At 39.0% G+C, this 13,479-nt stretch overlaps 1 protein-coding gene across 1 annotated transcript in view; it reads left to right on the top strand.

The window, feature by feature from the left end:
- FAP (fibroblast activation protein alpha) overlaps positions 1–11,931 on the top strand; it is a 76,875-nt gene extending 64,944 nt beyond the window's left edge. Inside the window, exons 24-28 of the mRNA XM_054562578.1 lie at positions 7,941–8,040; positions 9,094–9,158; positions 9,630–9,702; positions 9,965–10,038; positions 11,622–11,931. Of these exons, the coding sequence (XP_054418553.1) occupies positions 7,941–8,040; positions 9,094–9,158; positions 9,630–9,702; positions 9,965–10,038; positions 11,622–11,723 (414 nt within the window). The 3' untranslated portion in view covers positions 11,724–11,931. The remainder of the gene's footprint in view (positions 1–7,940; positions 8,041–9,093; positions 9,159–9,629; positions 9,703–9,964; positions 10,039–11,621) is intronic.
- Positions 11,932–13,479: the final 1,548 nt, after the last annotated feature.

Here is a 13,479-nt window from a genome sequence, read left to right as displayed (position 1 = left end):
CATTTTCTAAATTGTTCGCTCGTAAGGTTTCTCATGAAATGTTAATGTTGGCACATAATTTAAGCTGTCAATGAAAACAGTCGATTTTAATAATCTGGGCTTCAAACTGATGGCTATAAGTGTTTGTTTCTTTTTTTCAATTATTTAGTTTCTTTCTTATATAGCAAATTAACTAATAAGTGACATTTTTACTTAATATTTTGGTATTAAATTAGGGTATATTGAACTGAACCATATTCATCAGATGTTGAATTCCCTTGGTTATTTTAAGATTAATATAGATCTTTTATATTATTTTTTATCATTTTATTTTAATGAAAAGCTAAGCTAAAATTTGAAATTACAGAAACTTTCAGAATATAAATTCCCTAGTATCTCTCCTATGCCAGTCATATCTTGTTTGATTTTGGGGCAGAGGGGTAATCGATATTTTTTTTAACCAGACCTAATGTTAATTAGTGCTAATTAGAGAGAGAGGTATTATTTAGTTTCCTCGTAAAAGGTCATGAAGAACTGTGCAGGTCTTTAAAATACATGTTAAAAGGAAGTAGCAAAAGTTATCAGTCGTGGGCAATGAAGCCACTGAAAAGTTTAGAGAAATATTGGAAAGGATTTAGATTTGCCCCCTATAAATTATGATAATTGCCCTTCAAGAAAGATTTCCTGTTTCACTCTTTGGTCTGAATTTGTACATTTGCAAGTCAATATGCAGCCATTTGTGCTTGGGTTGTTTTTCTTGGCTGTTTTCTGTGAGCGGCCTGCACAAGATGGAAGGAATGAAACCCAGTATTGAAGGGAATCTGCAGAATTTGGCTCAAGTCTAGCTCAGTGACCAGGTGAAGAGCTGTTATGAATTTGTGGAAAGTTGTTACTTCAGTCTGTTTGTTCTTTCTTAAAACTATCAAATGTTAAATATCTAAACAGACTAATGGGATTCAAAGGGTGGGAATAAATAAAATATTTTATAGTGAAGTATTTCAGACAAGACCTTTCCCTACCATCCATTTTTATGAAGTTTCCTAAAGTAAATCCCTGAAAGATTCAAATTTCAAGCTGAACACTTACATATAGTCATTTACATTTCTCTTAGAATTTTACTTTGGTTTTATTGTAGGCTTTGAAAGATCCATCAAGTGGAATTTTTAATTTTATTTCTGGAAAATTCTAAGTATTAGTTTGGTAGAGAACCATCTATGTGGGATAATTTGAGGAACCCACCCGTCACCCAGAAATACATCTGTATCAGTCTGAAATTCTTCAGTAAGAAGACATTCTCACCATGTCTGTAGAAATGCTTCTTGAAGAAATAGTATATTAGGCTGCCTTTGTTGCTTACTTTCCATCATGGCAGTGGTTGTGAGGTGAACCCTGAGATCATATGTGGGAGAAGAAATGAGTACACTCCTAACAGATATAACACTTGAGCAGCCCCTTAGTAAGCAGGAGGAATCAGGGGGTTCTGAAGGAAAAAGACCTTAATACTATAATGGTTTTATTGGTTCTTTGGGTTTAAGACCAATGCATATTTATTAATCCAGCCATTTTATCATTGACTCATTTATTCTTTCTTCCATGTGCAAAAATTTTAGTGGCTCTCAATTAGGTCTTCTAATAGGTTCTTTCGGGGATGAAAAGGTAAGTAAGTTGTGTCCCTGGACCTGTAGTAGAGAAAATAAGCAGAGAAGGAAAAGAAAGGGAAGGGAAGGGAAGGGAAGGGAAGGGGAAAAGGAAAGGGAAAGGAGAAAGAGAGAGAGAGAGGGAAGGAGGGAAGGAGGGAGGGGGAGAGGGAGAGGGAGAGAGAGAGAGAAAGAAAGAAAAAAGAAAGAAAGAAAAGAAAAGAAAGATAAGAAAGAGAAAGAAAAGAAATGAATTGCTCAGGAAATGTTCCAAGTGTTAAAAGAGATATAACTTGTGGAGAACGCCAGGGAGAAAAATGGTTAATCCTGGCTGTGAGAGCCAAGGGGAGATTCAGAAATGACATAGCATTTGAGCTTGGTGACTGAGGGTGAGTTAAGGGGCATTCCAGGCAGAGTGAAGGCAGCATTGCCGAGGTCTTAAGGTTCACGAAGAATATGGCAAATGTGGGGAGAGCACTAAGTTGGTTAGGAATGCCTGAAATTTCAGAAATATGAGGCATATGATGAAGAAGGTGTAGGTGAGCCTGGGTAGGTACATAGTCAGATAACAGGCGTCCTTTCAGGCCATGTAAAGGAGAATGAGCTTTATCTGCAGTTCTGTGACACCTTTCTCTCCTCATTTTTCTACGGTCATTACATACCATTCATTCTTTAAGTGTTGGTGTTTCTCTGGGCCTGGCCTTCACTCTCATTGTTCTTCATTTCCTTTGGGAAACCCACATGGTTTCAAGGATAATGAGACTGCCACATCCCTGCCAGTAGCCCACACCCCGCTTCTGAGCCCCACCTTTCAAATATCTAATGATCACCCCTTCCAAATGTCTTAAAGGGGCCTCAAGCTTAACTCACGCAAGCTAAACTTACTATATTCTACTTTAAGACAAGTCCTAATCTTTATTAAGGGCCTTACCACACACCTAGTTACACAAGTTATTAAGTTCAGAGCTATTTCCATCTTTACCTGCTCCCTGACTCCAAACATTCTGTTGATTAGTAAATTCTGTCAATTCTACCTTCAAACATCGAACCCTGTTCTCACTGACATTGCCATAGTTTAAGTTTCTTCATATGTTATTTAGACCAGAGCTTCTCAAATTTGGGCTTGCCTGAGCATCACCTGGAGAACGTGTTAAAACAGTTTCCAGGGACCTACTATCCAAGATTGTGAGTTAGTGCTCCAGGTGGAACACTGGGATTTGCATTTCTAACAAGATCCCAGGTAAGGCTGGTTCTTTTGGTCCATGTGGTGCCAGTTTAACCATTCCAATGGCCTCTTAACTAGCCTCACTGCCTTGGCCTCACAAGCTCCAGTATATCTAATAAGGTTACTGTTACAAAACACAATTCTTACCAAGTTGCTTTTTGGCTTATATATTTTGTAGGGCTACACATTGACATCAGTCTGGTGCCCAAACATATTTCCTTGCATACAAGGCCCTTGGCACGCTGGTTGCAACCTAGTTTTCCAGTCTCATCTTCCTCCATTTTCCCCACACCTATTGAGTAATTTGATTTATGTATGTGCTTCCTTGTTTCAGTGATTTTGTAAACCCTGTTCCCTGCATCTGTGATATCCATTTTCTTCTTCCATTTCCCACTTATTCCTTGCTCCACAACAGAAAATTGTTAATTGCTCTTTAAGACCCAACTCAGATATGACTTTTTTTTGTGCTCCAATTGCTCTTTATACTAATGTTATGGAAATTGCAATGTTTTATCTTCTCTGGCTGGTGGTTTTTCCCACAAGAATGTCAGCTCTTTAAGGGAATGGGCTTTGTCCTTTCTTTTTTAGAGTTGTTCCTCAAATGTTTAGCACAAACACGTGGCCCCATCATACAACTGTGCTGTTGTTTAAACTGAATTTAACCCTATAAGGCAGCGTTACCCCAAATGTATTCTATTAGTGTTAAGAAATTTTTCAAGAAAAGATTCTCTGGTCTAATCATTTGGTAAATTATAAATTCTATATAATAGTGCACATAGGCTCTATGAAGGAGTATTAAAGAATCCTGTTATATTTTGTTTAATACAGTATTACCAAAAAGTATTTGATTCCAGGATATCTCTTTGAGCAGTGCTCTAGAACTCAACAGGGAGTGGAATTGGTGTCCTAGAAAGATACTCTTGACTGCCAAGTAAAGAACGGCCTGAGGTCATGGAGACAGTGGGCCAAGGAGTTAGGAGACCTGTATTACTGGCAAAAATACCAAGGGCAGGAATTAGACACTGAATTAGGTAGGAAAGGGTCATAGATCTGAGTGTCCTTTTGTAGTGTGATAAGCTGGAACCAATGGGAAATTGGAGAGGGCAAAAAGGAAGACATTGAGAATGACCATGAGGGTTATTTATTGGGAAGGAAATATCTGACATCATGAAGTGTTAGGCATGTTAGTAATCTGAGAAATACACTATAGCTAACCACACAACAATTTTTTGAGGTCAGTTGGTCAATAAGCTGCAACTTCTATGTTTTCTTCCACTATCCAGATTAAGAAGAGGAGAAGAATTTTTATCCTTTTATTTTTTTTCTGGCTCACACGAACTAAAATTCCATAGCCTTGTTTTTAGCTGCTTATTAGATATCCAGTATTCCTCCAGTACTCTGCCTAAGACTTGTCTGTTGTGACAGTGGTTTTAACTGGGTCGTTGTGTCCTTTGGAGGACATTTGGCAGTGTCTAGGGAGATTGTCGGTTGTTACAACTGGGGTGGTACTACTGGCGTCTACTGAAGAGAGGCCAGAGATGCTGTTAAATATCTCACAATGCACAGGACAGACCCTCACAAAAAAAAGAACTATCCACACCAAAATGTCAACAGCACTGAAGTTGTTAAACTCCAGTTTATGCGAAGAAAAATTGAAGCAATTATTTTCTGACAATTGAAGCGCAGTGGGGGGTTTTGCCTAAATTATTAGAATAACAACCACATTTATAGGCTTTGCTTTGTTAATATAGGCCTAGCCAGGTGGTGTTGAATAAGCATTAGTTCATGATTTAATCTTAGTTCCTTTCTCTTCCAGTGACTAATTATAAGCAATTTGAATTGCTATGTGTGATCAACGATGTAAAAGTAGGACAAATGCACCTCTAATGAGACCATATTCAATTCTAAACTTAAAGTTCCCCCAAACATTTCTCTAGTGTAGGGATGTAGAGGAAATGGCATGGCTTGTAGAGCCAGATGTCCTGGGATTGAGTCCCACCTCTGCTGCTTACTGACTACGTAACTAAGTGTACTCTGAGCCTCAGTTTCCCCATCCTGAAATTCAACAGTAATGTCTTCACCAACTTGCCATGAGGGTTAGATGAGTTAGTAGAAAAGTCACTTATTAAACCAATGTTCATTCTATCCCTACTGTGTTTCAGATCATATTCCCAGTGCTGGTGACATATTCATTAACAATACAGAAAAATACTTCTGCCTTTCTTGAGTTGAGAATGGTTAGGAGAAAGACAATAAGGGAGATAAATAAGTAAAATGTTTAAGATCTTAAATCATGCTAAGTGCTATGGAGAAAAACAAAGCAAGAAAAGCATGGTGTGCAGGGTGGGTAGTTTTTTAGATTAGAAAGACAAGTGAACTTTTTCTTTTTCTTTTTTTTTTTTGAGTTAAGATTTAAAATGGGGAAGAAGTCAGTCATGCTGATTTCTGGGGAAAGAGCATTCTGGGCAGGGGGTGGCACCATTTGCCAAAGTGCTGGGGCTAGATCATGTTTGGAGAGTTCAAAGAACATCCGGATGGCCAGTGAGCAAGTGGGAGATGTGAGGCGGGAGAAGGGAAACAGATTGTGTAGGACCGCAAAGGCCTTTGCGATAACCTTGGCCATACAAATGTTAGCTCATTATTATTGCCTGTAGGTAAAATGTTCCAATGTGCTGTATAGCTTACATAAAAATATTCCATAAACCCCTCAAAATTCTGTGCCCTTCTAAAAATGTTTTTAAAGATATCCTTCATTTAAGTAAAATGGCAAGGCGTCTAAGTGCAAAGGACAAAATTCTAGAATTCTCATGGCCAATCTGCTCCGTGGGCTCTTTTCTTGCAGCAGCCACCCACTCTGCCTCAGAGCCCCACCCAAGGGACAGCAGAAAAAAGTTAACTCTGCTGCTTTTTTTCCTCTTCGCTTCTACAGTAAGAATAGTTTTGCTAGGCTGCCTGAGAATTTAAACTACACCTTTTGTTGTGCTACTGCTGGTATAGTTTTGTTCTTAGCGATAGTTTGTATTCATCCTGAAAACATGAAAATTTTATTTAGATACAGCACTATTACCTAATCATTGAGTAGATACAGATTAAGAATTTCTAAGAGTTTTGAACAGATATATTCAAAACCCCTTTTTGCTATATGCAAATGCTTTCGATTTCCAATCTCACTCCGTGCTAGTTTCTGTTCTGGGGCATAGGAGAGGAGAAGCAGGACCCAGCATTGTTATTTGCAGTGAATGTGCTTTCCCAATAAAACCATAAGCAGTAATAATTTTTCTAAAGAACTCAGGCTGACTCTACTCTCATTTAAGCCTAAATTTATGAAGGCAGGAAAGGTCTTCTGTTTCAGAAATAGTTGTTCCTAATGTACTCACTGACAAATTATTTTGGTATTACAGGTGGAAATTTGAACCTGATAGAAATTTTTCACTTATCAAAAAGATTTTTAAAAAGTTTAAAGCAAAAAAAAAAATCTTTTAATATATTTTTTCAAAAGAATTTTTTAATTAAATTTATTGGGATGACATTAATTAATAAGATTACATAGATTTCAAGTACATTTCTACCAACATGATTTCAGAAGACCAAATGTTTCTTCTGTTTTTAAAATATATCTTTCCCCTATTAAGACATGTTTTAGCTTTCTCCACGTATGATAAAAAGAGACCATGGTACAATCAGAACTATTTCTTCTATTCTCTGTTTTGGAGTCAAGGGTCTTCAGTAAAACTTTGCAGAGCTGGAGACATAAAGCTGTAAACTAGAGAACTCTTCCTTTAACTTCTGAATTCAGCAGGATTGTTTGGTTTATTCCCCCATTTCATGTATTTTATGGATTAAGATTAGACCCCCACCCCTGACCTACGGAAATTGAGTTTGTCTATTTGTCTGTCTCTCTGTCAGCTTTTCTCTCTTGCTTTGTAGAACTCTCATTCTCACTCTTTCACCCTCTCTAAAGACTGACCTTTCTGTTCTAAAAGGTGATACGATATTCTCTGACCTGAGGAAAATGATTTCCAGAAATTTGTGGCAGTAATATTTTAAAAACAAGGTACACCTTTAGTGGGAGAGCCATACTGTCCTCTTATGACTTGTAGAGATGGATGTCCCAGCATTGGGGCAAGAGTAAACATTAAAACTCACTTCCTGATCCAACATACATATTTTTTGAGGGGGGGAGGGGGATTCATGTCCCAGAACCCTGCTTGCTCCGTGTTTCCAGAAGACACTCTCTCCCAGCACATGTATACAGGTTAGATGTTTCTTCCAGGGAGAGATGCAACCTTATTGTGATGCTCCGGGTTTTTCTTCATTCTTTAGAAATTTCCAAGTGACATGGGCAGACATCTCTTCTGTTTTTAGGGTCACCTTTCTGAGTTGCCTATTGATTACTGAGGAAGAAAAGTGATGAAAGCTACATCTGCTCTTGACTCTGAAATTTGTATTCTCTTGTGTATTTCTTTGTTTCCCTATTAAATTTGTGGGAGGGTATGTAAAATTTTTAAAAGCACTAATGGCCTTCCCTTCTTTCAGCCGCTTGCCAGAAATCCTTAAAACAGAATATGTAACATGACATTATACAAAAACCCTGGCCATGTCTTAAACTATCTACAAGGTTCTTATGTCCTTCCCTTGCTGTTCTGTTATGAAAATAAGTAACTACACAGATACAAGTTCTGCCTCACAGGACTTTTGCAAATTATGGGAAGTAGCTTGCATTTACATTTTGGGCATAATCTTTTTTGGTGCATTTCTTTCAAGTAAAATTCTGTTTTTGCTGTAGCAAGGCCCTGGTTAGAAAAATATAGAAGAGAAAAAAAGAGAAATTTTTACAGAAAAATTACAATTATAGCCATGTCTTAAACTGCTTCTGCCATGTTCTGATCAGCATACCAAGTATTTATAATTTACTAGGGATGAAATTACTGCTATGCCTGGTAGAGCTTGCTGCCAAGGGTGTAAGGTAGCCATTTAATCTGCCCTATGCATGTTCCTCAGCTCCCATCAGCATTTATTGTGAGTAAAGTTGTTATACAAATATAGAGGAGAGTTTATAAAAGTAAATGTGGGACTAACTCATAACAATGTCTCTACAGTCCTATGGTGGTTATGTTTCATCACTGGCCCTTGCATCCGGAACTGGTCTTTTCAAATGTGGGATAGCAGTAGCTCCAGTCTCCAGCTGGGAATATTATGGTATGGAAACATGTCAACATGTCGTAAACATTGCTGATAAAACATTTAACACATAATTACTCTTTATTTGAGGTTGCTAAGAAAACAAATTATGCAGTAAAATTCATCCCAGCACCACCGGGGGAAATACAATGTATTAACAAGGTTATTTTTATGATTCACTATAATCATGTTATAACAATCAAAGAAATTTTAGAATAAGGAAGAACTTTTCCAAAATCCAATATAATTCTCTCTAGAAACCTTGTTCCTCCTGCTGAATCAAATTTTTCAAATCAGAGCTAACTGTGTTTCTGTAGGCTCACAGTTGCAGCGTTGCTGGATTTTAAGCACATCCTATACAAAGTCAGACGAAGGCCAAGTAATTCACCTCCATGCCACAATTTTGCAGCTTCCAGCTCCATTGCTCCAGAAATCAGAGCTATAACTATCTGTCCAATAAGTACACCTCCCCTAGCTGCCTATGTTTATGATTAATATCAATGAGGGATGATTATTTGGAATTAACTCTAATAACTGTATGAAAATTAGCTTTCATCGTATCTGATTCCCTGTGTTGAAGTGGAAATGAGACAATGGAGACTTATAGGGAATCTTTATTCAGGAAAAAAAAAGTATACATGTGTTGGGGGAGGAGGATTCAGGGGACATAACTCCATATCAGATTAATCAAGACACTAAGGGAAGGAATACAAGTGGCTGCATTTATGACTTCTTTTAAAATATAATGAGGTCATTCCATGGGGTCGTTCCTATCTCAACGTTCTGTCAACTGCCATGCTTTGGGTAGAAGTGAAAAAGCCAAAATTCAGCCCTTTCTAATGATAGATGCTCCTGTTTCCATAATCTCCTCTGCCATTACTTCTCTAGTCCTATGGAGGCAAATAGCAGGGCAAAAGTCTCACGTAGGGCATTACAGAAAAGGAAAGCAAGAATCTTCCTCAGCAGCTGCACAGGAGAGAACTGAGGAGCAGTTATCAAGCCAGAGGGTCTCATTGGTTAATGAAAAAATACATATCATATGTAAACAACACCGTCTTATTTATTTTATAGCATCTATCTACACGGAGCGATTCATGGGTCTCCCAACAAAGGATGATAATCTTGAGCACTATAAAGTAAGAATTTTTTGTTTTATTCGGGTCATTAATTTATTTCAAGTGTGCAAAATAATTTTAAAGCTGCCATTCGGAGTTTACACTTTTGCTGGGTCCCCAAGCAAATAGGATGATCTTTTGTTAGCTGCAAAACACCTCACTAGAAAGAAATTTACTCCTTTTGGATTTTATTCTTTTTTTTCCCTTCCTTCCCCCCACCCCCAACCCCTACACAGCTTGAGCAGGCGTCATTTATGCCTAAGGTCTCACTCATATGTAACATATGACACATAAACTTTCAGTTTTTCAAACCAAGAATCAGATGGAAGTAATGCAAATGATGAAGAAAATGTGTTGCTCTGACTCTTAAATATTTATCAACCAAAGCAATACATAATTTCAGTATTGGTGCTAAGTCCATTGCACAATGATTTAGCTAGTTTTCTATTAGAACTTGCAGCAACTAAAATGTTAATTTTTCCTCTTTTCCAGAATTCAACTGTGATGGCAAGAGCAGAATATTTCAGAAATGTAGACTATCTTCTCATCCACGGAACAGCAGATGGTGAGGTTTAAGCAAGACTCTTACACATAAAAATACTGAGCCAGCATCACTTTGTTTAAGAAACATTAAGCATCCTCCTATGCCTGTGCTCAGGGTCAGTACCTAAGAGTCAGGGACATTTCCATAAACGAGTGTGATTACGCACGGCTGACAATGTCAACGGCATGACTAGATAATTGTTGGTGCTCATTTCCAGGCAGTACATTGTCACTCTGTGCTTTCTGGTATTTAACAGCGCTTTAACTCTCTCTCTTTGTTGCAGATAATGTGCACTTTCAAAACTCAGCACAGATTGCTAAAGCTCTGGTTAATGCACAAGTGGATTTCCAGGCAATGGTACATAATTTCATTTTACTCATGTTTACGGCCTTAGACCCCTAAGTGAAAAGGAGGAACCTTGTTTTTAATTTTTTCCTTCCTTCCTTCCTTCCTTCCTTCCTTCCTTCCTTCCTTCCTTCCTTCCTTCCTTCCTTCCTTCCTTCCTTCCTTCCTTCCTTCCTCCTTCCCTCCCTTCCTCCCTCCCTTCCTTCCTTCCTTCCTTCCTTCCTTCCTTCCTTCCTTCCTTCCTTCCTTCCTTCCTTCCTTCCTTCCTTCCTTCCTTCCTTCCTTTCCTTCATCTAAAACCTGAGAGAGAGGCTGAAGGGTAGAGCAGGCGTAACATTAGCAAAAGAATCTTGATCTTTAACTAACTCTCTGAAGGACACTAGGCAACTCATGGCCCCTCTGGTGATCCCAGTTGAATCCTATATAAGATAAATGCATCCACAAGATGAGATGATCTTCTAGCTCACACATCCAACAGCTCTGTGATCCTATGTGCTGAGACCCTACAAAAACCTGGGAGTCCCAAAGTAGCTAGAAGATTCTGTTTGTTCAGTAAGAAGCAATTGCAGGAGGTTATCAGGGACCCCGGAGGCTCCCTGAAGTCCTGCATCTCCACCAAGAGTTAGAAAATCTTTTCTTCACTATGTCCTCAGCTCCTGGCACATGCTTGGTCCCCGCAGGAGCTCCCATCTTTACTGAGGGAATGAATGAATGAGCTAACTGTAAAATCCAGGTTGCATGAAGAAGAGGAAATGAAAACAGGAGAACAAGGCAAAAGGCAAGGCAAGGAAGACAGTCTCCAATACCTATGTTTCCCCTCTTCAGGAAGCATAAATTCTCCCTCATTTGTTTATATTGAATAACAATCCAGAAAAGGAAACCCCAATCTTTTTGAAATTTGGTTTTTTAAAGATAACATACAAAGGATGTGGTGAGATTTTTCTGGTCTTTTTTTATTGTGACCCTCCCCAAAGTAAATTCAGCTTGTAAGTCTATAATATTATGACCACTAGCCATCTTTATTCAGTTAAAACTATAATCTTACCAGCATCTCTCCGACAGTAAAGTTTAATCCACGATACCATATTTCTGCTTGTTTAATGATATTATTTTTAACTCCTATAAAGGATGTTTATGTTATATGTGTTGTGGATTTTCTGCAACAGAAAGGAATTAGAGTCAGGGACTAAAAACCATATGGGATGTTTGAGCTAGAAGGAACCTTAGGGAAAATCAAATCCAACCCCCTTATTTTACAAATGAGGAAACCACTCTCCAGAGGAGCAAAGTAGCAGACCCCGCACGGGGCTCTGGAACCGATACCTGCCTGCTGGTTCCCCTGGATGCTGGCTGCTGGGGAAGCTTAGCCAGCTGAGACCTAAAAAGTAGTTTAAAATATATGAAACAGTAGTGAAGGTTAATAGGAGCCCTTTAAATCTTCCTGCTCCAAACGTTTTCATTTGTTTATCTGAATGTTCTTAGGGAGAATTTCAACTGTAAGGAAAGTTAATGAGGTCCTCAGAACATCTAAAAGTCAAAGCTAGGTGCATGATTTGGCTGCAGGAATAAAGTAGGTTCTTCCTTTTGTGTTTCAGTGGTATTCTGACCAGAACCATGGCATAACCGGCCTGTCTACGAAGCACTTATACACCCACATGACCCACTTCCTAAAGCAGTGTTTTTCTCTGTCAGACTAAAAACAGTGCCGATACATGCCTGTTTCACGATCTGAACACTTCAGATAAATGCCTCAGACTGTTTACTTGTTTTCCTCTTTATGTTGTTAAAATGTTGGTATAAACAAACGAATGTTGTTCGAGTGGCTGGCAAAAAAATTAGGAGGACTCAGAAGTTCAACGGAAATACTGTTTACATTTTCTGTTACTCCGTGAAAGAAGAGAAAAGGGAACCAGGTCGTTTGCTTTGGACACAATATTCTATCACTTGTTTATTTGAGGGGAAAAATAAAGTCAGAAGTTAAAGTGCTTTTATTTTGTCTATGTTCATTGATTTCAGATTCCAGTTTCTATCACAGAAAGAAGTGACTCTGCTAGGCACGGGCATGAATAATGTTAGGGTGGTTGGTCACAAAGGAGGGGAATTTAGAAGCTGTTTGAGATGCATTTTGTAGAGGTTTGAGCTCCATGCTGTCCCTCCAAGAGATGTTTATTAAATTTCTCCCAGAAGATTTCTTCAACATTGCCAAAAGCATTTTATAAGGATAAAGTCAGAATTTTGCATTAAGGCTCCTTTTAAGAAATGCTTCAAAACTGGAAATGTTCCTATTTTGTATCCTTTTTTTGAATTAGTAGTAGTAACTGCCTTTAGAACGCTAAACCACACCAAACTAAATGAAACAAAAAATTAAATAAAGTGGACCCCAATTGTTGGAAAGGAAAAATGTTCTAGCTCTGAAATTTTTCTGGGGTTTTAGTTCTACATTATAGAGTTTATTTTGAAAAAGAAAAAAAGAAAAGCCATGATGACTGAAATCGCAAAGGCAATGCTCTGCTAGTAACTGTCCCTATCCATTAGAAAGTTATGGGTAGCTTGCCATCTCTGTGGTACCACAGAATTAAAATAGGGCCACGCCAGGTCACCAGAAGCCATTTCTTAAATGGATGTTGGAAGCACCCCTGAAGCCACTGCCTAAGGGACTTTTCATTGATATCTTTCCCAGCTCTGATTGCCCTCGGTGATTTTCCCCCATCTGTAGCTTGATTCTCTCCAGTTGCAGGTAGAAGACCCTCATGCCTTCTCTCACGCTCAATAGCCAGAAGAACCGATCTAAGCATGGACCGTTAAAGCAGAAAGGGGCCACGAAGTTCATAGACCACAGACTACTCCAGAGTTCTCAGATTTCTCAGTTCAGCACTTTTTCCACCACTGCTTCCGGAACTCATTCCCCCCAGTCAGGCCATAGAGTCCCACCCCGGCCCTCCAGAAGGGCTGATTTGTAGTGGACAGGGAGCCTGGGCTACACCCGCACAGATTCGGCACTGGCCAGAGCTGTCTCCTCCTCCGCAGCTACTGAGGCTCTGGGCGTGAGAGAAAAGCCTATACCCTCCCTTTCTGTTCTGCGTGGAGCAGCTTCTGGAGCAAGCCCAGATTTCCTCATAACTTTCTCATCATTCACTCTCTCCAACCAGGGAGAGGAGAAAAATGAACAGTCATTTCCTACCCCATCAAAGGAGACAACAGGGTAATGAACAGTAAGAGAAAACCTTGTTACTCGCACTTATTTTCTGCTGTTGTGGAATCTGCAAGCCTGGCAGTTAGTATCACCGTGCAGTAAGTGGTCTCCAGCCCCGGGCCTTTGTTCTCGCTGTCACAGAGGCAACTTCTAAAGACAAATCCAAGTGTTTCATTGTCCCAAGTAGAAACCTTCACTGATTGTCCACCGTCTACAAAACAATATTGTACATATCAGATGTAGAGCATTGCCATCGTCAC

The sequence above is a fragment of the Pteronotus mesoamericanus genome, unplaced genomic scaffold (genome assembly GCF_021234165.1).
Source record: "Pteronotus mesoamericanus isolate MK-2021 breed Mesoamerican mustached bat unplaced genomic scaffold, CSHL_Meso_final scaffold_651, whole genome shotgun sequence".
Lineage (NCBI taxonomy): Eukaryota > Metazoa > Chordata > Mammalia > Chiroptera > Mormoopidae > Pteronotus > Pteronotus mesoamericanus.
This window is presented reverse-complemented; position numbering and strand designations above follow the sequence as displayed.